We start from the raw sequence: 25,871 nt of genomic DNA on the forward strand, positions 1-25,871 counted from the left end.
TCTGTGTTGTGGTGGTAAGATATGATTTTGCTTCTAATGCTAAGATTCAGAAAGTCTTGGAGTTGTAAATGATATGTTCTAAACTGTCTGCTGCAGCATTTCATTGGGGGCTGTGTGGGAAGAATACTGTCTTATCATTTTAAGTCTAATAAAGTTGGTGATTAGAGCATTCTATAAACAATATTATGGAGTCTGTGTTCAGACCATAGTGTGAGTCTTTCAACTCTCGTTAAGAGATACATTCGTTAAAATAAGGAATCTAAGATCATTCTTAGCTACTTAGTTAGCTGGCATTATGTGAGACTTTGTCTCAAACAGCAACAAAAACATCCAACAAAAGAATTATACTCTCAATAAAGGACTGAGCAGAAAAAGGAGACCCACACACAGACCCAAGGTGGGCCAACCAAGGCTCCCAGGAGGAAGGGAGGTTGTGCCCAGTGTCATGACAGGTCAAAGCGGGACAAGGAGACCCACAAGCAGGCCTGGGGCGGTCTACCTGGGTCTCCAAGGAGAAAACACAATCCTGCCCAGTGTCTTGCAGCACCAACCAGACGGGTACTATTATGGTCTTAAAATGTGTGGTCTGAAGCCGGGCGGTGGTAGCGCACGTCTTTAATCCCAGCACTCGGGAGGCAGAGGCAGGCGGATCTCTGTGAGTTCGAGACCAGCCTGGTCTACAAGAGCTAGCTCCAGGACAGGCTCTAAAGCTGCAGAGAAACCCTGTCGTCTCGAAAAACCAAAAAAAAAAATGTGTGGTCTGGTGTAGGGGGGAGAGAGAGACAGAGACACAGAGAGAGACAGAGGCAGAGACAGAATGGTTCATGACCTGAAGAGTTGAAAGTGGCGAAGAGTGGGATAAAGAGGGTGGATTAATTGACACCCAGGACCATGGTGATGTCTCTTCCTGAACTGCTGCTGAGGCCCATGTCTGGGTTCATAGCCCTAATGACGGCCACCGTCTGTGTTGGTGTTCATGGTTCCTGGTAACACCAGGCCAAGAAGATAGGGTTGTACAGAGTTGACCCCGCCCCTCACTGGCTTTTATTCTGTTGCCACTGAGTCAGTAAAACCTCCTTTAAAGAAGCTGTGGCATGCCACCAGCAAACAGCAAGAAGCTGTGTTAAACTCTGTATTTTTGTGATAGAATTCCTTTTCAAGCTCTCTCAGGTTTTTAAGTAAATTTTAGTTGGCCATGTTGGCACCAATTTGTAGTGAGAAGGCTGCTTGGTCATTCTGGCCACATATTTCCAAACTAATCACACAGAAACCATATTATTTAGATCACTGCTTGGCCCATTAGCTCTAGCTTCTTATTAGCTAGCTCTTACATTTTAATTTAACCCATTTCTAATAATCTGTGTATCACCATGTGGCTGTGGCTTACCAGGTAAAGTTCTATCTGGCTCCAGTGGCTCCATGGCTTCTCTCTAACTTCGCCCTTCTTTCTCCCAGCCTTCAGTTTAGTTTTCCCTGCCTGGCTCTGTCCCCCTATAGCTCTGCTATAGGCCCAAATCAGTTCCTTCATTAACCAATGACATTCACAGCATACAGAGGAGAACCACACATCACTACATACCTAACTGTGTTACACTGCAGCTTCCATGACGAGATTGACTTTTCATTTTTTTCCTTTAAACTTTATTTGGAGGGGGTGTTGCAAGGGCAGAGATGGGATACAAAGGGATGGGGAAATGAATGGGGTCGAGATGCATAATGTGAAAGACGAATAACAGCTCCTTACTGTGAGAAGCTCACCAGTTCAGAGGGTTTGACTCACCCTCTTCGGTGCCTGTAGCACCCCTCTTCTACAAATTTTGATAACCAGTAATAACTTTCTACATCAAATATCTTCTAATGTGTCAAATTATGCTCTGGGAGAATTGCCTTTTTGAAGGCAGTTGATCACTTTAGGAAATATGAGAAACCCAAAGATGTGACATTGAGTGTTCAAAAAGCACAATAAAGTTATGAAGCAGACCACCCACTTAGTAAATAGCAGAATAGATGAACAATGCTTGCCAGAGGCTATTCCAGACACAGGCTCATCAGCTCAGAGAATTTTTCTCCACCTAAAGTGGGAGGCTTTACTTTCAGTCCCCAGAGGACATGAGGTAGGAAAGGGAGTGGAATAGATGGGGTTAAAAGGAGGAAGTGGTGGATGAGTATGGTCAATATGTATTACAGAAATGTACAAAACTTTCAAAGAATAGAAATAGCATTAAAAACATTTTACTATATTGTGCCATACAGCACCAACTTATACTTCAGGCAGAGAATTCTCTGAACTCACTGTGTGCAATCATGAAGGTGGGGTTTCTCTTAGCTTCTCTAGCTTGGCCAAAATACACAGTAAGAAACAGTATGTTTTCATGTCATAATCCCATACATATACAATAAAATACATAGGTAATATCTTAGATTGAAGTTTCACGAAACAATACTTACCCCTACAAAGTGTCATTGCATAATTTTGTTATTTTTATAAAGTATATCTACAACCAAATTAACTGTATACTCTGCCAACCCATGACCTGCAGAAGATGGCTGGAATAATCACTGCTATTGTTTATGTCCTCTTATTATCACATTGCGGTTCTCTTCACCTTCATTCTCTCCTTATGGCACTCATTTACTGAATTGTTACCAAGTTATAATATAATTCCATAATTTGCACATATTCTATCAAAATATCACTGATAGCTCTTTTGCTTGAAAATCAGACTAAGTCAATGCCCCATGGCAATCAATAGAACTGTTCTTTTGCTTGTGCTCTGTGTTATGTGTGCTCTGTGACTTCCCTTAATTAGCACAGCTTCCTCTTTGAACAGACTCTTCTCACTTCATGAACACAACTTCCCCTATTGTTGCACTGTGCTTCCTTTGTGAAGCAACATCCTCTCTGATGAGACTGCTCTCCTTATTGTACAAAACCAAGATTAAGTTTGTCTTTTCCAGGAATGGGTCTCTTACTGTTCCGGGTAAACTTGTTCACTATACAAACCTCTCTTAGCAATTTTTTTCCTCCTTCAAATAAATTCTAATCCTTCACTCCTCATTGTAATTTTTATATATTTGTATTAATCTTAGTATTTCACAGTCTATAAAGCTTCACAACTGCTTTATTCATTTTTTTATCTCACACAGTATTGACTGATAATCAATACATATGTTAGATAAATGTTTAGTAATGAAACAATTTTTTTAAAGTCTAATTAGTCAAGAAATCCATCGCTGGTGTTACCTAACCCCACTTGCCATTATTTTATTTACTAAATTACTCAACCTATATGGTCGTATTTTGCATTCTTTAATGTTTCTCAATACCTCCTGCTCATAAGCTATGCAAAGAGTGACAAATACAGACATTCCCTCCAATATGACAACACACTTTCCGAGTCTTCTATTTCAAAATCTTTCTTCATATCTCCACACATGAACACATCTTAAATTCACACATAGTTCAAGAAATTACTACAACAAGCAAATATTCATTCTGTAGAACTTTCCGACCCTTAATTCATCAATATCATCTGTCCTTGCTCTTTATCTTTAATGACTCATAATTCTGGCACTTCCAGATGGCCATTTTCAATATACATGAAACCCTCCGACTGAAGCTTTTCATTGTTGACTTTTCCTAATAGCAATCAAGGTAATAAAACTGAGACTGATATGTAATATAAATATTTTTAGAGTTCATAGAATCAAGGAGATACTAATTTCACAAAATAGTGATATTTTTATTTATGAATTACTCTTATCCATATAAGACTGTCTTTTAATTTATGTCAATAATTAAGACCTATTAGTAAGCTCAACTTTTAATGTGAGTGTGGTAAGCAAGAGGATGTTTATGCATGTTCACATGTGTGTGAGCACTTATATGTGTGTACATGCATATAGAGCCCTGAGCTTGATATAGGTAATCTTCCTTGATCACTCTCTTCCTTATTTATTGAGATTTTATCTGAGCTGAATCCACAGATCACCAATACAGAATAGTCCAGCTAGTCAAAATCCTGCAGGAAACTCCTTTCTCTGTTTTCTGAATGCTGAGATTATAGGTGGGACCCCACAGCTGCCTGAAACTCAGGCTCCGAGAATCATGAAGGCTGTAAACTAATTTCTGTATTGTTTTCTAAGCCAAGGAAGTCCACATAAGACAAATCACCAAATTAAATACAGGGGGAAATCTTAAATGTTATATGAATCCAAAAATACAGAAATGACCTGGGATTTATGACCTAATAAATGACTGGAAAACTGAGTAAATGTTAGCATTCTCAACGTAAACAGAAGCTCAGAATATTCCTCTCAGATCTTCAGCATGTTGTCATAGAGATTTAGTAATTGAAATACTATTTGTATATAAATATCAGTATTTTGAAGCATAAAATTAGGATTCCTGAAACGTAGTTTTGTGAAAAGCTCATTTTAGAAGTCATCTTTGAGAATTTTAATCTGAATATTTTAACTGATGAGGAAAAAACTCTATACACAAATTTCTAACACACTTAGAAATAAGGAAAATATGAAAGAGAGCATGTTTAAAGAAAAGTATGGAAATTAGATATTGAGTCCTCAGACAAAGTTATGGCAAATCAGGAAGATTTTAATGGAGTAGCACTACTAGCCAATGTTAGAATAACTAAAGATATTATCTCAGGTTTATTCATTAAAAAATTCAAATATGTCTGGTACATTTCTGCAGTAGAGGGACATTATGACAATGATATCTTCCCACAATCTATACAATACTAAGTAGACACAAATATTAGCTGGGAAATTCTTTATATTTAAGATTTCTGTCTCTACTATGCAATGCTTAGGTCTGTAGATAGAAGTAAGAGTCTTAATAAGTTGCACATAAACACCAGCTTTGAGTGAAAAGATCAATGTTGATGATGAGTAATGAGAAACACATCGATAATTGCTAATACCTCAAAGGAACTCATCCAGCAGACCACTGGTGTCCGGTACTGGCCAAGACTGTCAGACATTGTATTCTACACAGTTGACTATCCGAAGCTTGGCATACCCCTGCATCTGAACTTGTTAACTCCATGTAGCCCATAGATTCTTCAAATGCTGCAGATACGGTGGTGTGCACATGCAATCCCAGCAGGTGGGGATTTAAAGCAAGATAGTGGTGAGTTTAAGACTAGCCTGGTGTACATAGCAAGATGATGTCTTACAAAATACAAAACAAAAATAATTCCTGAGAGCTACAAAGCTACCAGGAGAATGCAACATGGTTTTGCTGTTTTAGAGAGCTTGGTAATTGTTTTGAACACACGACTCATAGATCACTGTCATTTGTATTAACTCCCATGACCACTCCAAAATTATGTTCATACAAAAATTTTCACACAGACATTAACAGCAGCTATTAATTTTAAAACAAAGAAGCAACCAAGACATCCTTCAGAAAGAAGATAAACTGGCACACCAAGACAAGACATCAACTTGAGAGAACAGAGAAGAGTTGCTAAATGAGAGGGACCTATGAGAAAGCTATGTACTTTAGGAGTCTAACTACATCACTCCTGGAAGAAGAAAATTAGGAAGGCATTAGAAGAGGTTAGTGGTAGAGGGCAAATGAATGAAGAGACAGAACTAGGAAATCTTAGGGAAGTTGACTATACTCTGCAGAAAAATAAGTGGCTATATGTGATTGTACGTGTGTTTAAACCACACTGAGAATGAACCCAAGAGATAGAAGTGTATTGATGTTGGCTCCTAGACTGAAACAAGTGGACCACTTGTTTGGGATGATGCTTGTGGGGGAGGCTCTTGGAGGATGGAGACGTACGAGTATTCAGTGCTTTCTACTTCATCATGCTATGAACCTAAATTGTGTCTATTTTTTAATACCTATCATTTTTTAGGAAGAACTTAGAGATATTGTAGAAAATAAAGGTTAGAGAGTAGAATTTAGAGTTTTATATGAAAAGGGTAGGGACAAAGACAGGAGTTAGAGGAAGAGGGAGAAGGGGAAAAGGTGGCAGCATATTTGTCCCAGAGGTACAAAGGATTGCCTTTGGATACGAAGGATAAAGATTCGGCACATAGGAAAATGGAAGTTTATAAAGGTAAGGGGGAAACTCTTGTTATGATGAGATGTTTAATTTTGATTGGGCATGTTAACTAGGTGACCAAAAATGAGATTTTCATTGCTCGATGTCTTAGCTAGGGTTTCTATTGCTGTGAAAAGACACCTTGACCATGGTAACTCTTATAAAGAAAACATTTAATTGAGGTGGCTTGCCCACCATGAGGTTCAGTGCATAATTCTCATCATGACAGAGAGCACAGCAGTGCAGGCAGATGTGGTGCTGGAGCTGAGAGTGCCATGCTGTGCAGGCAACAGGAAGTCAACTGAATGACACTGGGCAGTATCTTGAGCATAAGAAACCTAAAATCTTGTCCCAATAGTGAAACAATTCCTCTAACAAGGCCATTATCTACTCCAACAAAGCCATACTTCCTAATAGAGCCACTCCGTATCAGATTATGGGGACAAATTACAGTCAAACTAGCTGAACCTGATATTCAGCCTCTGGAGGAGGGATTGACCAAACAAGGGAATGGACCTTGGTAGTTAACTTCAGGAATGCAATCTAATGGTTTTTAGCAAGGCAGGGGGAGTAGGGAAGAAGAGCAAGGCCTGTCAGAGACATATACTCAAGTGAAGGGAATGAGTCCCTTCATTCCTATCTTTTTGTTTTATTCTTGGACAACTGGGTGTGGATATACAGTCTCTGAATTCTAGGCCTTCCAGGGCCATGTCTAGAGACTCTGTCAGCTCCTGATTCCTGTAGGAATTCTCTATCTGTCCTTAAAGAAAATCATATATATTAATTGGATCCTAGGGGCTGGATAACTTCAAAATTGTCTTGTGAGAAGTTCCATGGAATTTCTAATGAGTCCCCACTACCTTGGCTTCTAGGATTAAGAGTTCTCTGGCCATTTTTGACTATCAGCTCTGAGTAAAAGCAGTGAAAGAACAGAAAGGCAGTCAGGGCGGTGGTGGCGCACACCTTTAGTCCCAGCACTCTGGAGGCAGAGGCAGGTAGACCTCTGTGAGTTCAAGAACCACCTGGTCTACAGAGTTCCAGTGCAGCCAGAGTTACACAGAGAAACCCTATGTTGAAAAAAAAAAGAAAAGAAAAACAAAAAGAATAGAAAGGTATCCCTAGTGAAAGTCTAGGCTATGACTCATGATATGGTATCCACACAGTAATGCAAACTTGAAAAGTGTGTTACGCTATGGGTAAGCAAGTTATTTTATCTGTTAGCCCTGGAGAACAAACTGGCCTTGCATTGCCTTCCATTGGTTATTTTAGAGCTAATACTGTACTTTCGTGGACCAACTTCTGATGAAGCTACCTGTTTGATGTTCTTTATTTATGTCTCATTTAAATGCCTCTGAAAGACCAGATTTTAAAAATTCTATTCAAAAATACAAAAAAGGCAGACTAAAATTAAAAATAAGGTGAATAGTTTCTTTCTGTTTTAAGCCTATAAACTATTCCTTAATCCCAAACAGCTATCAATTTAAAACTCTTGGAAAAAATAAAGATGCGCCCTTTACTAAAGAATGACTCAGGTACACATTCTTCCAACTGCAAGTAGGGATTGTTAATTTTATGTGAGAAGATATTGTCATTTTATGGTTTCTCTTGGCCTTAATTGCTGCCTCTGCAGATAGACATTTCTCAGTTTGGTAAAATGGCAAAGCATTAGTGCAAACCATGATCGCTAATGCTCATGTGAACCAATTTGATTATTTAATATGGACTCAAATAATATTCTTAAATGCATATACAAGATATACTACCTAAGCACACATTTCCTGAATAGGGGTGGTAACATGTAAAGGTAAACAATATGAAGATAGGCAGAATGGCTTACAACCTAGCTCTACAGCATGCTAGGTTACTGGTATGGATCTGTTGTTTGAACTTTATAATTGTTAATTCTTTTTTCTTTCTTCTTTCCTTTTCCTTCTTTCCTTCCTTCCTTACATTTCCTTCCTTCCTTCCTTTTATTTTTGCTTGCTTCCTTCCTTTCTTTCTTTTTTATTTCGTTCTTTCATAATAAGAGCTTATTAAGTGTAGTCCAGGCTAATCTCCATTTTGGTGCTGGTATTACAGGAATAATATACTATAATCAGTTTGTGGTGGTTAACTTGAAGTGTCAGCTTGTCTGACCCAAGACACCCACATACTAGAATCAAGCTATGCTGTCCTCTATATTTCTATGGGATCAATTTTGAATAATATTTCTATCTCTCTTAAACTGTTTTAAATTACTAGAACAGAATATATAACACTAGTTCATTTATTAAGGATGGGCTTTTTATTTACTGACAATGGTGGAGATGTAGAAATTCAACCCCTTTACACACACACACACACACACACACATATATATATGTATGTGTATATATATATATATATATATATATATATATATATCATGGCAGAGGGTATCACATGAAAAGACAAGCATGCTAGTTTAGGCCTTCCTCTGTTAATGTAGCTAATGCCATTGTGGAGACCTCATCCTCATGATATCATCTAATATTAATTATCTCCTATAGGCCCTATCTCTAATACCATGAACCTATGAATTTTATAATTAAAGAGCCTATATGTAGATTCTAGGGGCAAATCATAGCCACATTTAAACCTGTGGGCTTTGAGTAAACAAATTTCTCTTTAATATGTTTGAAGCCAGTTGAAAGGTCCAACAGATCCAAAGGCAGAAGTGCCCCTGCCTTTAGAAAGCAAGAATTCTACAATTAGAAAGCCTTCAGATGAATGTAGCATTGATTTGCCCATTTTCTCCAATCTGCCATCATGCTCTACAGATTTTGAGTTTGTCATCTTCCATAATTACAATAATAAATTCCATAAAATAAATCTCTCTCTCTCTCTCTCTCTCTCTCTCTCTCTCTCTCTCTCTCTCTCTCTCTGTGTGTGTGTGTGTGTGTGTGTGTGTGTGTGTATGTGTGTGTGTACACAACTAATTACTTCTGTTACTCTGGAAAGCTCAGATTTAAACAAACTCTACAAACTCTATGAGTTTTAATATTTTTAATTAAAACCTGTAGGACAAATCTTCATATTTCAGAAGACATGAGTAAATAAAATGTATGATTGATATCATGTGCTGTAATATAATGCAATTTTTTAAAAAATTCTAGGAAAATGAGAAAGTTACTTACAATAAACAGATATATTTTAAATTCCTACTGAAGATTTGTTACTTTTTTCATTATTTGCTATTCTACTACATTGAGTACTGCCCCTTGACTAGGCCAGAACAATGGCCATGAGGCTTATATTTGTGATATAGATAGAACTAAGATGATCTGTTCATGAGTTGGATAAGGACTGAGAGGAAGGAATTGTTATTCTCCCTGTTCTTCTTGTTTCTGCCCTGCCTTCTTTGGAACAGACAGAACCACTGCAGTCAGTGTACTATTAATGTGTCATTATTCCCCAAATGCCCCAGTGACTTCTTGTTATTAATACATTCTGTTGTCTCTCTTCCTTGTGTTTTCTCCTAGCCCTCATGTGCACTGTATTCTAGCGTTTCTGACTGCTTGCTATTCTTTGCAAGCAGTCTTGCTTGTGTAGTCACAAGCCTCCCTCCAACTAGGACAGTCTTTATAGATGTCCACTGCCTTCCTTCCCGATTTTTCAGACACTTAAATCAACAGTCACTTTCTCAAAAAACTTTCTTGACTACCAAATCTGAAATTATACATCTGTCCACTCACTTTGGCCCCTGGGATGCTTTATTTTTCTCAAAAAATTTAGTTCGTGTGGTAGGCAGAAGCCCTTCTCCCATCCATTCCATCACTGATATCATGCTTATAAGCATGTTGTATATGTGGAGATACATTTTTCAGATATAATTAAGGTCATTAAGTATTTATATATAATTAAGATAATCCTGAATTATCCGAATAGGTCCAAGGCAATAACACAAATACTTAAAAAACATAGAGTCAAATGGCTTTTCTCCAGATTTGAGAGATGTTGAACTGGTTTGTTTTAACATGTCAGGTACCTGGAATATATATAATTCACTTTGAGGATTCCCCAGGGTCAAAGCAGAGAAATTCCAACTCAGTAAAATGTTTACCCAACTAAAGATTAAGTAGGATATCATGTGTATCACAAGCACAATAGAAATGAAATGGCATTTGCAAATAAACCCCTAAATTTAAAAATTTGTCATGACAATATTATGCATATACGCTCTTATTTCTTAATATTTTATTTTATATTCTAAGATAACTGTTTATGACAGTATGCCTGGGGTTGAAGGGGTTCTTGGATGGTCAGCTTTCCATTTTATAATATGGATAGTCCCAAAAAATGTAGCGTGCCTCCATAATAATGCTCCTTTCTTAAGTATATTCCTAATGGTCTTGACGAGTTATTTACCTGTAACTTCTCATGAAGCATAATTTTCTGATGAGGCTTTTGGCTTCCCATAAAATATCCATTCCACCATGTTCATTATTTTGGGGTTTTTAATCCTTTGTTTCTTCTAGGTCCAATAATAATGCTAACATTCCATGCTGTTCAGTATGGACCATCATTATTTCTAGGCTTCTGGGCATCATTCCCACAACACAAGTTTCCACTAGCTTCTTGTGCTGTGACCTAACTTTGATAATAGCCCGACAGCCAGAGAGGAAGCACACACCTCCTGGAAAAGCTACCTGTTGTCGTTTATAGAAAATGCCTCTGCAATGTCTCTTCAGAGTGTTCACTCTCAGTGAAGAGTGGGGATGTATGTCTATGGTCAGAAGACTCAAGTCTGAAGGCTGCTGACATCCAAAGACACCTGTTCAAATATTCACATCCCAGATATCGAATTCTCAGTCTTCCAGTCAGAGCCCTGACTTTGGGAGATAAATATTTCATTTGGGCATTAAAGCAGCTGCATTTAGTCACTTTGCCCACTTTTGTGATCAGCACACAGCTTTCCATGATCACCTAACACAAGCAGTGAAGGCTTCTCAGAAATCTAACCAAAAGAATGTTTCCACACTTAATTTTTAAATTGTGTTAATTGCTTTCGACTTACTATTTTCGTAGCTTTAGTCAACTTATCATCCAACCACTTCACCTTGAAAAAACAATATTCTGTTCAAGGTCCCTAACTTTTCATGTGTGTATAATAAGGCAAAATGTATTTATCAGTCTCTAAAAATCTACCAACAACCTTTTAAAAAATAAGTAAAACCATTATTTGACAATCTCATACATGTATGTAATAGATCCTGGTCACTCTCTTCTCTCACCCTCCCTTATTCTCCTTCCATCCCTATCATACATATCACATAAGTCACGGGTTCTTTTTTCTTTTTGTTCTGTGACCTGCTGGATTCAACCAGGGTCACCTGTGTAGCCTTTGCATTTGTTAGTCATTGGAGTCTGGTGGACAACTAAAAACAAGAACACTCCAAATTTCAGAACACTTCTCTAGCTAATCATTGAGTTCATCACTGAGTTGCATGATTTTCAGTATCCCTTTCCCATCAATTCCTGCCTATTTTCACCACCATTCTTGTGTAGACCCTACAGAGGCAACTTCAGCTAGTAACTTGTGATTGTAGTTGGTTTTATTTTGCTCAGAAAATGGTGTTTTGCAGTCCTTTTCATCTTTTGAGTTTTATATTCTTTCTAGCCCCTTTTCTGAATGTTCTCTGAGCCTTCAACTTACTATTTTCATACATTACATAGAGGGTATGGTATAAATGTGCTATTTCGGACTGACCAGTCAATTGTCACTTTTTGTCCATAACTTAAGCAATCCTAAATCTCTATATTCAAGACAGTTCACAGGAAAGGGAGGCTTCTCTGATAAGGCTGAAAGTAGCATTTGCTCATGAGTATAAACATACATATTTTATTCTATTTTTGCTATATTGTTTAGTTAAAAAACAGTATTAAGTTCCCCTTATAAATCCAGTGACCTCTTCTGTTGTGTGTGACTGTGTATGTGTGACTGTGTGTGTTGTGTGTGTCTGTGTGTGTGTGTGAGAGAGAGAGAGAGAGAGAGAGAGAGAGAGAGAGAGAGAGAGAGATAGTAGTAGATTTAACAACAGGGTCTTCGTTCTCAGGAGCAGCAATGCTCATTTGAATGAAATTTTCCGCCACTATTGGTAGAGTTTTCTGTGGTGTGGTCTTGTTGGGGAAGTGTGTCAATGGAGGTCTTTGAGAGTTTAAAGACTCCAGTCAATTCCATTAATTCTCTACTTCATGCTTGTGGTTCAAGATGTGAATTCCCAGCTTTCTGCTTTAGCTGTAATGGCTGCCTACTGCCATGCCTCCATCACGGTGATAGTGATAGATTTTTATTCCCCTGGAAGCATAAGCCCAAATAATCCCTTCTATAAGTTTCTTTGGTCAGTGGTTTAATCAAAGCAATAGACAAAGAACTACTACATCAACCATGAGTTATGACAGAAACCTGTCTTATTTCATTAGTCAGCAACTCATAAGGAAGTATTCCATACCTGGTATTTGGGTTCTTGCTTAAATAGCTTCTGGGAATGTACTTATAGAAATTTTCAGAGTCCGAACATCTTTTGTATTTTTATTAAATTATATATTTCTAGTTGGGCTAAAAGTTATTAGACTTACCTATGACTTTCTTTAACATCTTTTGATTTAATTGACCCTTCCTTACCACCTTTCGTCTCCCAGCCTCCCTGCTCAGTCCTACTTAAACTCTTCTTCACTGGCAGTATTCTCTCTATAAATGTATTCATAGTCCTTACATTCTACCATTATCCCCTACTTAGGGCATCCTCCATAGGCTTAAACAGATACTCCAGGTTGGTAGAACATAATTGGAGAGTCAAAACCAGGATGCACATGTGAAGGAAAATGTGTGATGTTTCTCTTTCTCTAACTGGGTTACTTCACTCAATATAATTTTTCCCATTTCCATCCTTTCATCAGCAAATTTCATAATCTCATTTTACTTTACAACTGAATAAGATTATGTTATATATTTGTATCACATTTTCATCATCCATTCATTAGTAGATGGACAGCTAAGCTGATTCTGTTTCTTACCTACTATGACAGGGTAGCAATAAACCTGGGGTCTCTGTAGCAGGATCTAGAGTCCTTTGGATATATGCCCAACTTGATATTGGGTGTGGCATGGCCTGTAGCATTATTATTTTTTATTACATTGGCTATCAAAGATCTTTAAAATTTCATATAATTTTTAAAGATTAATTTTTCAATTTCTGTGAATAATTCCATAGGAATTTTTATAAGGATTGCATTGAATTTGTATGTTGTTTTTGACAGGGATTGCATTGAATTTGTATGTTGATTTTTACAGGGATTGCATTGAATTTGTATGTTGTTTTGACAGGGATAACATTGAATTTGTATGTTGTTTTTGACAGGGATTACATCATTTTCACAGTATGAACTCTACCAATCCAAGGACATAGGACCTCCAAAGTACTTTATTATTTCTGAAGCTGGAATATATCAATTTCCCTTATTTACTTTTCAGTGTAATTTTCATTGCTATATAGAAAGGCTGTTGATTTCTGTATCTTAATTTTGTTTACTGTCACATTACTGAAATCATTCTAAGAGTTTTCTGGGGATGTCTTTTGGATCTCATACATAGTATCATATCATCTGCAAAGAGGAACACTTTGACTTTACTTTTTTATTGTAAATATTTTATTTCCTTCTCTGTTTTCATTGTTCTAGCTAAGATTTCAAGCACTATAATGAGTAGGTGCAGACACAGTCAACAGTCTTGCCTTGTTGCTGATTTTTACAAAATTGATTCATTTTTTTTATTTAAGATGAAGTAGGCTACATTTGTTATATATTTCTTTTGTTGTGCTAAAAAACATTACTTCCAGTTCTATTGTCTTCAGAGACTTACCATGAAAGAACATTGGATTTTTTCAAAGGCATTTTACTGTATCTGTTGAAAAGATCATGTAGTTTTTAATCTTGAAGCTTATTCATATGTTCATTCTTGCATTTCTTTTATGGATTTGAGCATATTGAACCAACCATGTCATGGGATAAAGTCAATTTGATCATGGTGAATGATACGTTGATATGTTGCAGTTTGCAATTATTTTTAAATAACATTTGTATTTATTCTTTGAAAATGGCATACATTTGTACAATATATTTTTATCATATCTATCCCTACTGTTCACAACTGTTTTTAAGCTCCCAACACATCTGTTTCCAAACTTCATATCATCTTTTTGCGAGCCACTATGTACAAAGTGCTGTCTACATATGTACAGACATTGAGCCTTCCACTGAAGCTACCTGCCAGTGCTCATGCTCCCAAAGGGAAAAGTGACTCTTCCTTTCTTCACAGCATTAATCAACTAATAGCTAATGGCTCCTAAGATGTGCACACTCAGGGACCCTGCCCCCATGCATGCTGGAATTTAGATCAGTTTTGATCTTGTGTGGGTCTTGCATGCAATTACATCAACTGTCAAGTCATGAGTCCAATGACTACACCATATCTAGAAGAATTCCACAGCTCTATTCCCCGTCTTCTGGATCTATAGTCTTTCGACCTCTTCTTCTGTAATGTTCTTTGAACCTTTGATCGAGGGGGATCATAAAGATGAAGTACTGATGGCTCTGCAAACTGGAGAATATAGTTTCTATGACCTCATTGAGAGCAGCACAGATTCATGGTTATAGACATAAATATGTTTAGAAGATTATTTAACAGTGTGACCATTAAGTAAAACAATAGATGCCCACTAGTATCAAACAGTGACTTCCCAGCCATGAGCTTTAGACCAGGTTTACCTTACCAAACACTGCATTTCCTTCTGTGAAACAGGCTTCAAAGCCAACCAGGAATCAATTAGTTACCTTAATAACTGTCCTACTGCTGTTGCTCAGTTGGGAAAATTTTTTCTAGTAGGTAGGTATTGTAGCATCCTGGGTTCAGGGCTGAGGTTTTGCAAACATTTTGTAGAGAATTTTGACATCTATATTCATCAATGATATTGATGTATAGCTTATTGTTGTTGTTATATTTATATGGTTTTAGTATTAGATTAATGCTGACTTCAAAGTTTTTATGACGTCAGGAATTCTTTTACTTTTTATGGCCATGGTTCATAGATGTGGTATTATCATGGTTTCCCAAAGATTCTGCATATTTATATGGGTTTTTAAAATTTCTTTGAATGATCTAGTTTTTCTACTTTATCTTCAAGTCTTAATATTCTGTCTTCTATATCATTCATTCTGTTAGAAAGGGTATATCCAAGAGTTTTAACTGATTTGCAATTTTTATTTCTAGCTTCATTTTAGTTGGGGTTTCCTTCAGTATTTCTATCCCATTATTGAATTATACTTTCATATTCTGAATTTCTTTCCTTATCTCATTCAATTGTTTGTGGGTGGATTTTTTTCTGTTAGTTTATTTCTATTTTCTTTAAGTTCATCGGTTGTTTATGTTCACTTTCAATTCTTCAACTCTTTGAGGAAGTTTATAAATGTTCTCTGACTTTCTTGAGTTCTTTCTAAATTGTTCTTAACAGAGGTCACTACAATGGAATCAGTTGTGTGGGGGGGAAACATGTATTATATTGGTATTTTGAATTGCTTGTGTTTTGTAATAGGACCTGGGCATGTAGGAGTAGGCTGGTATTATACATTCAGTATGTAGCTTTGATATGGAGAAGGCTGTCAGTAGAGTGTAGTTGGCTTGGGGATTTCCAAAGAGGTTAGAAGGGAGCTCTTGCTAGGGTCTCACAGGCCAACTGGAGATTTTGTGACAGTCAGTGGGGTGGGCTTGGGGAATTCCTCAGGGTGGCAGAGGGAACTCTTACCAGGCCTTCATGGGCTAACTTGAGTTCCCTAATGTTCTGCAGAGTGGGGTGGCTTGAGAGATTACCGAGGGAGACAGAGAAATTTCTTACCCTTAAAGTCTTGCTGAAGCTTTCGGGACAGGAAGCAGGGTAGGGTGGGCTTGAGAGTGTTTTATTTTTTTTAATTGATTTTATTGATCCATACATTTTTCTCTGTTCCCCTCCCTTTTCCCCCCTCCCCTTCAACCCTCTGCCATGGTACCCATGTTCCAAATTTACTCAGGAGATCTTGTCTTTTTCTACTTCCCATGTAGATTAGATCCATGGGAGTGTTCTTAGTTGACTCTGTGGGCTGTCTAGAGCTTTATAGGCAGGCCGCATGGTAAGCTGGGCTTCTCCAAACCCTTTTAGCAGTGACAAATAGTTGAACCATTTTAAGTGCAGAGTCTCAGATAATCTTTTAATTGTAAGTCCCTGTCAAATAAAAGCTGTAAGTTATGTACTTCTATTTCCAATGGCACCAAGTAAACATCCCCTTTTCAAAAATGAGGAACAGAAACATAGATAGAAAAGATCAGGCCAGGGCAAGTCCAGAAGCCATCAGGAAAAACACCAAATTTTGTGGCTCTCTGCCCACACCAGATGCTATTAATGGCTTCATTGACTTCCAACAGTCTAGGGTAGCTGGACCTGCTCAGTTCTTCTGTTGTGTTATATGTAGCTTCTCTATTGAACCAGTTCAAGTCTGTTGATGTCCTATACACCTACAATTTCTAGCATCCTAAAATCTTAAAAACTTCTTAGACTTTGTCTTCACAGCTTTACACAGTGGCTTCTCTGGGCCTCCTTGCAGGGAATCTGGTCCCGCCAGGCACTGCCTTAATGTAAGCCTATCACCCCAGAACTCTTGCTCTCTGCATGCCTATGACCTAGAACCATATGGATAACACTACTAAGTTCTTCTCCCTGTTCAAGTTGTAGTCTGGCATTCATCTATCACAGCAATAATGACCTCTGTGTACTTCAGTAGCTGAAATTTAGAAGACACCGCAGGTGATCTTTTCTGAACAGAAAAATACTCTATGTTCAGTAGCATGCTCAGTTCAGGCTCTCTTCTTTTACGTAAATTTGTATTTTTGTAAGTTGGAGCCCCTAGTATGTGGGATGTTGCATTTGGGAAACTATTCTGATGGCGCAGGGTACAGCATGAGGTTTCTCTTGGAGAGTGCGGATCTATTTCATCTGGGCATTGGCGGGTGGGGTCAAGGGCAGGGGACTTAGGAGGGAGGCTGTGGCCAGGATAGAAAATAAAAAGATTAAAAGCGAGAGAGCTGATCTATTTAACAATTGCAACTATTTTGTCAGCACCACCCTTGTCTGCAACTTTTAGTTTGCTGATAGCCCTTTCTTCACCAAACTGTGCATTTTTCATAACTTTCTACTTCATATTCTGCCCTCTCAGATTCTTTCCAGAATATAGCCTCATCTTATAACTGTAATGACCCTCAACACAGTTCCTTAAAGAATCTTCATTCTCTTCTGAAAACTCATGAGTTGGGTCTCCATTTCCCATATCTCTCTTGGCATTCTTCTCTTCAAAGCCCCAGTTAGGAAGGCCCAATTATTCTCAGCTTAGAACAGTCTGGTTTCTCTAGCCCACAACCCCAAAATTTCTCACACACACACCCCCACAAAGGAAACCTGCTTCAAAATTTAAAAGTAAGTGATCAAGTTTACCACAGCAATGATCACACTCAGCGCTGTTTTCCACTGCTGTAATCAGATAATAGATAAAAGGAATTTAAAGAAAGAGGGCTTTGCTTTAGCTCATAGTTTGAGGATATGATCCATCCATGTGGGGAGGCATGACAGTGAGTGCCTCTACCTATAGTGGCAATGGTCTAGCAATAAGTAATATTGTATCAGCAGGCAGGAGCAGAGAGAAGCAAATGTTGGCTCTCCACTTGTTCCCCCTTCATTTCTTATTTGCTCTGATGTCCCAGTGTGTGCAATGGTGCTGCCGACCTTCCTGGTAGATCTTCCCACTTCAGTTAAACCTCATTGGAAACACCCTCATAGACATGCCCAGAAATTTGTCTCCTGGGTGATTTTAAGTTTCATCAAGTTCACTCAAGATTAACCATTACAACTTTTACAGGAGAAAAGTAGCGTGCAGCTTAAGGAGGACTCGAAAAGAATAAATGATAGATTCTTTGTCTTTAACAAGTTTTTGAAAAAAAATTTATCTCTAAGATGCCTCTTTCGGAACTTACTGTGAAAATCTGGTTAAAAGTAGCATCATGAGAACATGCAAGAGAATCATTGACTGCCAGCATGACAGCCACACCAGGGTGTAAGGAGTGCGCTTCTTTAGTCAAGTTTGTATGGATTCTTTAAGGATAAGAATGGCTTCAATCAAAATACTGTAGAAGTGTGAGGAGGGCGGTTTGCAACTTAAACCCAGTTTAAGCTAATATTTATAATGAATGAAAGTATTTGTAGTTAAATATCATTTAACTTTCTTTGGGTGAGTACATCCACTACTTTTATTTATTAATATTTCTTTCACATTTTTGGAGATAACAATGTAATTACTTCATTTCCCCCTTTCCTTCCACCCTCTAAACCTTCCCATATAATCTTCTTTGCTATACAAATTTATGGCTTCTTTTGTCATTCATTGTTTCTACATACATATATGTATATATGTATACACACAGAAATGTATTCCTAAATATAGTCTTCTCAGTCTGCAGAATTTTACGTGTATGTATGCTTTCAGGGCTGACCATTTGGTGTGGCTAAGCAACTGGTGTGTTCTTCCTTGGGGAAGACTATTTTGCCCACTCTCAGCATTCCTTAGTAGTCTGTGGTCCTTTGTGTATGTATGGTTAAGGTCTCATAAGATTTCTCCACATCCATAGCATGTCTATTAGTGTCACCATTGTCTAGCTTGTGTTTAAGCGTCCGTGTTGGTGAGATTTTACAGGTGGAGCACTGACATCTCTAGGAGATGCAATCTCACAGCACACTTCCTGCTTCTCTAGCTCTTACAGGTTTACAACCCTCTTCGGCAATGATTGTTGAGCCTTAAGTGTGGAAGTTGTATTACCTCTATTTTTATTTTCTGTTTTTTATCCCTTTTGTTTTTTATTTGTCTGTTTGTTTTCTTTTCTTTTGCAATTACTTTTCTATCATGACAATAGCTCTGTAAAGGCGGTTATGACAAATTCATGAACATCCATAGTCACATGCCTGTATTTCTCTGAACTAGATGAAGAAAGAAGCTCCAAAACAAAGAAAAAAAGTATTGGTCCACACCTTCTTAGATCATCAGCTTCAGGTTGCTACTGAGTTTCTTTTGATTTTTACTCATAATGTTTTGATGAGCTCCACTGAATGAGTCATCCTTCCGTCTAAGCCAACACAATAGATATTAGCCGATAAATATTTCAAAGCTAAGGGTAAGTGACTTAGAGGAACTCTTTTAGTTATAACCTCTCTCTTTCACACTCATCAGGCAAAAATGCCAGTGTCAGTATCTCTTATACAGGTCCATCTTCAAGCTCAGTGAAGGCTGTGTCCATTAACCTGGCAGGTTGCCTTGGGAATTATACAACTGCAGCACTAAAGCCACGACTAATGGTGAGTTAATTCTTATGCTTTGTGTATAATACACTTCTTCTACATTCCCTATTCTTTTTGGTTAAGAATAAGACTATCCCAAAAGAATAGAATAGACCAAGGTGTATCCTGCCACTCCCTGTGGATCTGAAGATTAAAAGTCAACACCTTTGAAACTAGTTCCTATTATGAACCATTACTTGATCTCACCAGCCATAATTTCAGCGCCACCTCCCTTTCTGTATTGAGCTCATTGTAAGCATGCAGGAAGTCACTTTCAGACACTGAATACAGTTTTCCCAATGCCACTCCCTTGACTCATTTTCAAGTTCTGTTGTGACGGGTGTAACCAATAACAGCAGTAAATGTATGTTAGTATAGCAAGATATCAATCAAACAGTTTGTGTTAAATAAGCACCCATTTGATAAAAAAAACCTATTGATAAACACTTTACTAATTCAAAGTCGTGGGAGTTGAACTGTCTTTTAGGAAAAATTGTTGTAAACAAAAACAGAAGACAGCTGTCCAAATTCTAGAGGCTGAGGCAGGAGGATAACTGTTAATTCAAAGACAGTATTTCCACTCATTTGTCCAATATGACTTCTCAATGTATTTTAAGTCAAAATCATTAATTGAATAAAATAGAAATACTATTCATGAAAGTAGCATTGAAAGAATCATCTGAAATTGATAAAAGGTAGAAAATACTCAAAACATTCCACGTTAGAAAAAATTTAATGATGAATCCACTCAAAGTATTGTAATTCATCTTTTATAACATAGACATTAAATTGTCAGTAACTGATAAATGTAGGTACTATTTATTGAGTTTGAACTGTATTAAAACAAGTTAGGAATATAAGATACTCTAAGAATTAGGAATCAGAATACTATCATGAAATAACATTAAAATACAATATAAATTTTTATGGTATGATACTATTCAAATGTGTTGAGACCTATAAATGAATAATTTGAAGTTAGCAAGTAAATGAAAGTTTTCAGGTAATATGTTTAATTTTTAAAATGTATTTTATTCATTTTAGTCAAAATCCTAAGTGTAGAATCAGGCCTAAGGTCTAAAGATGAGTTTATGAGGAGTAAGAGGACCACTTAGTCCTGGCAGTGTTCTCTAAATTAAACACTCTGTTTTAAAACCTGTTACCAATCACTTGTTAGATTGAAGCCCTGTGGTAAATTCAATGGCTATTGCCTACCAATTACTAATAAGACAAAGTCAAAAGCCTTATCTAAGAACCTCTTCAGCTTTCCATTCCTCATGGGCACATAGAAACTCAGGGAGGAGTACATTTTGCTTTTGCCTTTTTCTTTTTTGGTACTAACGACTGACCCTAGTACCTCATGCACACGAAGTAAGTGTTCTACCAGTGACTTATACACCTAGACCAGGTTTTTCCCCTCAAATCACACAATTAGTTACTGAAAAGGCTAAGGCCGGAATTCAAATTTTAATAACAGTCTGATTGTATTCCGTTTCCATTCTTCAGCATTCATTATTTCCTAGGACGTAATCTCAGTAGAGCCATTCAACTTGACCAACATATTAGACAGAAATGCCTTTCCCATACTCTGCATTTTCTCAGGTTCTGCTCCTGCCTACAAGACCTATTTCTAATCTTACATTCTTCCCCCAGTCCTCCACTCATGCCTACTCTCCGTTACCACTTATTATCTTCTAGTATCACTGGGCTAAGATGTTTTTTCAGGAGACAATATTTAGAATAAGAGAAGGTATGTTTTAATTTCAAAGTTTATGCTCACTTATACCACAACCATGTGTCCTGTCTGCTCAAGCCTTTCTCTGTATCTCTGTTTTACACATTAAGAGGGATAACTGTTTTATCATAGAGAAAAGAATATTCGGGGGGGGGGGGCGCCTGTCAACGCATGGGAAGTATTTTCTGATAATTCTTGGTTTTCTGTACTGAGGAGTGAACTTATGATAATAAGCAGAAGTGGCACATCCTGTTGAATAAAAACAACTGTGACATGAAATGGCCTCAGGATTATGAAAATACCTGCCACCTGTAGTCATGTTTATTGATAACTTACCGAAATAAATGGAATTGTTTCTGATTTGTGAGGTTCCCTGGTCTCTGATTCTGGCCCACAAGCCATACTATTGGTTCAAGTTGTTTTTTTCAGACTTGTTTTACGAGTTAGGCTTTAATTACATGGGATTTCCTCCTTTGGCTTCAGGTACACACAGCACGAAAGAGTCACACAATTGAGTGGGAATCTCAAAGCAGGTGGACACACAGAAGAAAGGACCTTGTTGCTATTCAGGAGTAAGATGTTTAGGTAAGACCTGCTTTTGCCTCTGTAGCTTTCTTTACAAGTTTTGCTGTGTCTTAAAGCATATGAAGTACATAAATGTTTAAGAAATTTGGGTTGTAGAAAGCAATTACAGTCACTTCTCTGAAAAGTGAAACTGTTGGAGATTGTTTAAACATGACTGGTATTTAGGTAACATTCTTGGTTGTTTCTCTGTTGGGGGGACTTTTTTCAAACCAAATAAATAAACCTAAGAAAATGAAGTACTGTTACTACATTCTCTTTAAAAAAGGAAGTATTTTATTTGTCAAGTTTCAGTCTTCAAAAACTGAACTGTGATTATTAAAACATAGTAAAAAAAAAAGCTTGCTCTGTTGTTTGAGAACTTTTTGAAAATTAAATGTTTTTATTTCTACTGCTGTCATCACCAGCTACTAAATGTGACATGAATCCTAAGGTTCTTTCTAAGAAAGCAAAGGCAAAATTTCTCTATATTTTGTGCAATGATGCTATTTCTATTTTGAGTAAGTAATGTTACTAATTAAAAAAACTGTCATTGCTCCAATTTTCCTTTTGGTTGATGAAAACTTATTTTCATAAACTTTTACAAATAAAGCAAATCATCTCATAACCTGTCTTCTGACATTACTTAATTGACAAACTTAGTTAATGAACTTAATACCAAGTTAACAACTTAGTTAACATAATGAAAATCATTGCACGAATGTATATATTGTACATGTGGCTTTTCTATCAGCATTGGAGAAAAGACCCTACCTGGCAGGCTATGCTAAAAGAGTATCAATTAAGGCAAGAATACTGTTTAGGTGTAAGTTCAGTTGAGTTTTGCTTTAATATCGGAACATCAGAAATAGAAGAACTAAAAATCAAACCATATTTAATAAAAAACTCATGTATGATTAAATCTATTTGAGTATACCTATAGATAAGTAGGAAATAGGTTGCAGCCTGTTTCTCAAGCTTAAAAATAAATTGTTTCACATTTCTCTTGGAATTTTGGTTTCCACAGATTGTACTTTTGACTATATTTTATTTCTTAAACAAGCTGTATCTACTATAATCATTTTTTCTTTTTATTAACATGAAATATCTACAATCAATAATTATGTGAAATTGGTGAAATTCTGAAATTTGAGACAGCATATTTTGGAAAGTACATTCCATCCACCTGAGTAAAGCTTTGAACTTCCAGGGTATGGGGTTGGGGGAAATATTCAAATGGCCTAGGGACTTCTTTTTATTAAATTTCAATTTCCCAATTCTTCCAAATTCTCTGAGAGATCAGGGCATCAAGTAAGGTGAGCAAATGGAACAGATTGTTTATCTTTTTTATACTTTTATTTTTATACTTTTTAAATAATTCTAGGCAATTTTTACCTAAATTTAGATGTATCTTCAGGTAATTATGAAATATTTCTGTTTGCCAATGGGCTTTCTTGGCAGATTTGCTTGCTCTCCTATACAAATTACACTCTCAGATTCCATCCAAGCTGCCATGTCCTGAAGGCTGCACACATGATTTGTTCATGTCTGTTATCATGTTCTTGTGTCTGAGAACAGAAATCTTCATACAGACCCTAGAACTTAAACAGCTATTTTATAAAATAATTGCTATTTTTTAAGTTCTGTGGTTTTCCAGAATTTCATAGGTCTTCCCAGGGTATTCATATCCACCAGATAGCATAAAAATCACAAGATGAAGATGGGGTTTAGAAAGCAGGGTGAAGGTTTAGAAGTCGACAATCACAGCACAGTTTAAAGAAAGATTTAAAGTAAATAAGCATCCGATGGACAGGCAAGTCTTGGCAGAACCCATTCTTTCCTAATAAACCATATTTCCATTTTCTTCTCTTTTGTTACTATTTATGATACAATTAGCTGAATACAGAGGCATGACAAAGCTAGTCAGATGACTTACATTCTAATAAGATACTGAAAGAACATGAGATAAATTGAAAATAGGATACATCAGGATCCCAAAATGTGTTTTGCACCTTATCTATTGTTTCCACTCTGCTTTCTGAATTGCTGTTTTAGCTTGCAACATCCATGCTTAAACCTATGAATCATTAGGAAGAGGGTATATTGATTTATGAAAATTAGGCAGATAGGCGCCAATATGTCTGTGTAATCATAGAGCCCATCTAATGTTGGGATGGGGAAGTGGTGATGTCATTATGAGACACAGAAACATGAGCTCCGATTCATCATCCAGGATTACATATCTCATAGCAAATTATTTCATGTCTGTTGTAAATTTGACCATCAGAAACCACTCCCAAGGTAGTTCTTTGAAATTTCATTTTTTTACGTGTAACTTAAGTTGCTCTGTAACCCATGAAGTCTGTGGTTGGTTCCTCTAGAGTAAATCTGTTTAACTTTTACATTTCAAGGAACTGCGACAAACAAGCGTCATTCTCTGCTGGAATACCTATCATCAGTATAAAGACATACAGAACTAACTGCAGTTTTAAAAAATCCTTCCCTCCTCCAATATTTCTGTTTTGAACAAATCTCATTTCTCATCTCATCCCCTTAGTAGCAAAAATTTCCAAAATTTTTTATAGATATATGCATCTATCTTAATTTCTTTCTATCATTATTTTTGCTTTTTAATATTTGTTATGAAAGATATAATTATGAACTATAACACATATAAAGTAGAATTAAAGATGAGCACAGACAATGATAATGTACGATATATCGAAAACCTAGAAAGGCATTTGAACATTTTTTTAGGATAGGAGAATGATCCAAAGAAACAATACCTCAGAAAAGCTACATAATAGTAATATAATTGGCACTATTTGGCGTATTTTAAAAAGTAACAAAGCATACTGTATTTAATTCATGAATAATGCAAGTACGCAATGGTCTTACAAACAAACCAAAAAAAAGACATTAAGTCTATTATGCATAGTTGACTACAGGGTGGGAACAAGAAGCCAGACTGAATGAAACAACAAAGAACTTTTACCTGTAATGTCTTATTTCTTTCATGAAAAAGAAAAAAAAGCTAAAGTGGCAAGATGTTAGTGGTTTTCTGTTCTGAATGCTGGTATAAGACACTTATTATGCAGTTATGTCTGGGGTTAAATAACAAATGAATTTACTTATATTGAATTCATTTAAAATTAGAAAAGATTAAATAGTTAATAATTTTAATGAGCAAAATAATGGTTTCTCAAAGACATGGACATTTTGAAAAATGAATGTATGGTTATTAAAATATTTATTTAAAAGATCTTTTGGTCACTTTCACAAATATACCATGTCCTCCAGCTTCCCCTCCTCACCTTCCCCTGTATAACTGCTGTCTGTGAATGATAACTTAATGCCCTTCATTTTCTTCACCGTTTTCCATCATTGGGGCATATCCTTAAAAACATAAGTTCTATCTGCATGCAATGTATAAAATGTTATAACAATTGTCTTGCAAAGTCTGTGTATCCATGGTCATTGCTATAAAGATTACATTGTACATGTCTCCTACAACTGACATATCCACCCTGAGCATTCCTAAACAGATTCCGTGGTACAAAGGCACATGAGTTCTTTCAGGGCATATTTGTGCAAATTAATTGTCTGTAACACCGTAAGTATGCTTGCATTTGAAAATTCTTTTATCCCATTACAAATGATTTCTCATTAACACACTTCTGAAATAGCTCTTTTTTAGCTTTTCGTGATCATCTACTTTGCAATGTATGATATCAATCCCCATGCTTAACCTACTTATAATCCCTCCAGAGCAGTTCATTACCACCTCCATATGTGCTGTCCACTGAGTTTCTAAATTCCATTCATTCTTAGTTTCTTTCTGATCCTACTGATCCACATCATTTCTCATTTTCATGCCTTCCAAATTCAGAGTGCTTTGGAGGGCTAGTTCTTCTCTTTTCTAGTTATACTTTCTATGTGGTACTGTCCACCCTGTGGTTTTCATACTGTGTAAGCTGGTGGTCTGGAAGGCAATTAGTGATCTGTGGAGACCATAATCATTTATTGAAAAGCAAAATGGATTTTTATTAAAAGTAAGCTTTAGTAGCATAT

At 36.7% G+C, this 25,871-nt stretch overlaps 1 protein-coding gene across 1 annotated transcript in view; it reads left to right on the forward strand.

Moving 5' to 3' along the window:
• Window positions 1-5,601: 5,601 nt before the first annotated feature.
• Window positions 5,602-25,871, forward strand: part of LOC119806744 (transmembrane protease serine 11D-like) — a 76,468-nt gene continuing 56,198 nt past the window's right edge. The window contains exons 1-2 of the mRNA XM_042054653.1: window positions 5,602-5,679; window positions 5,963-6,095. Of these exons, the coding sequence (XP_041910587.1) occupies window positions 5,602-5,679; window positions 5,963-6,095 (211 nt within the window). The remainder of the gene's footprint in view (window positions 5,680-5,962; window positions 6,096-25,871) is intronic.

Source organism: Arvicola amphibius, chromosome 1 (genome assembly GCF_903992535.2).
Source record: "Arvicola amphibius chromosome 1, mArvAmp1.2, whole genome shotgun sequence".
NCBI classification, from domain to species: Eukaryota; Metazoa; Chordata; class Mammalia; order Rodentia; family Cricetidae; genus Arvicola; species Arvicola amphibius.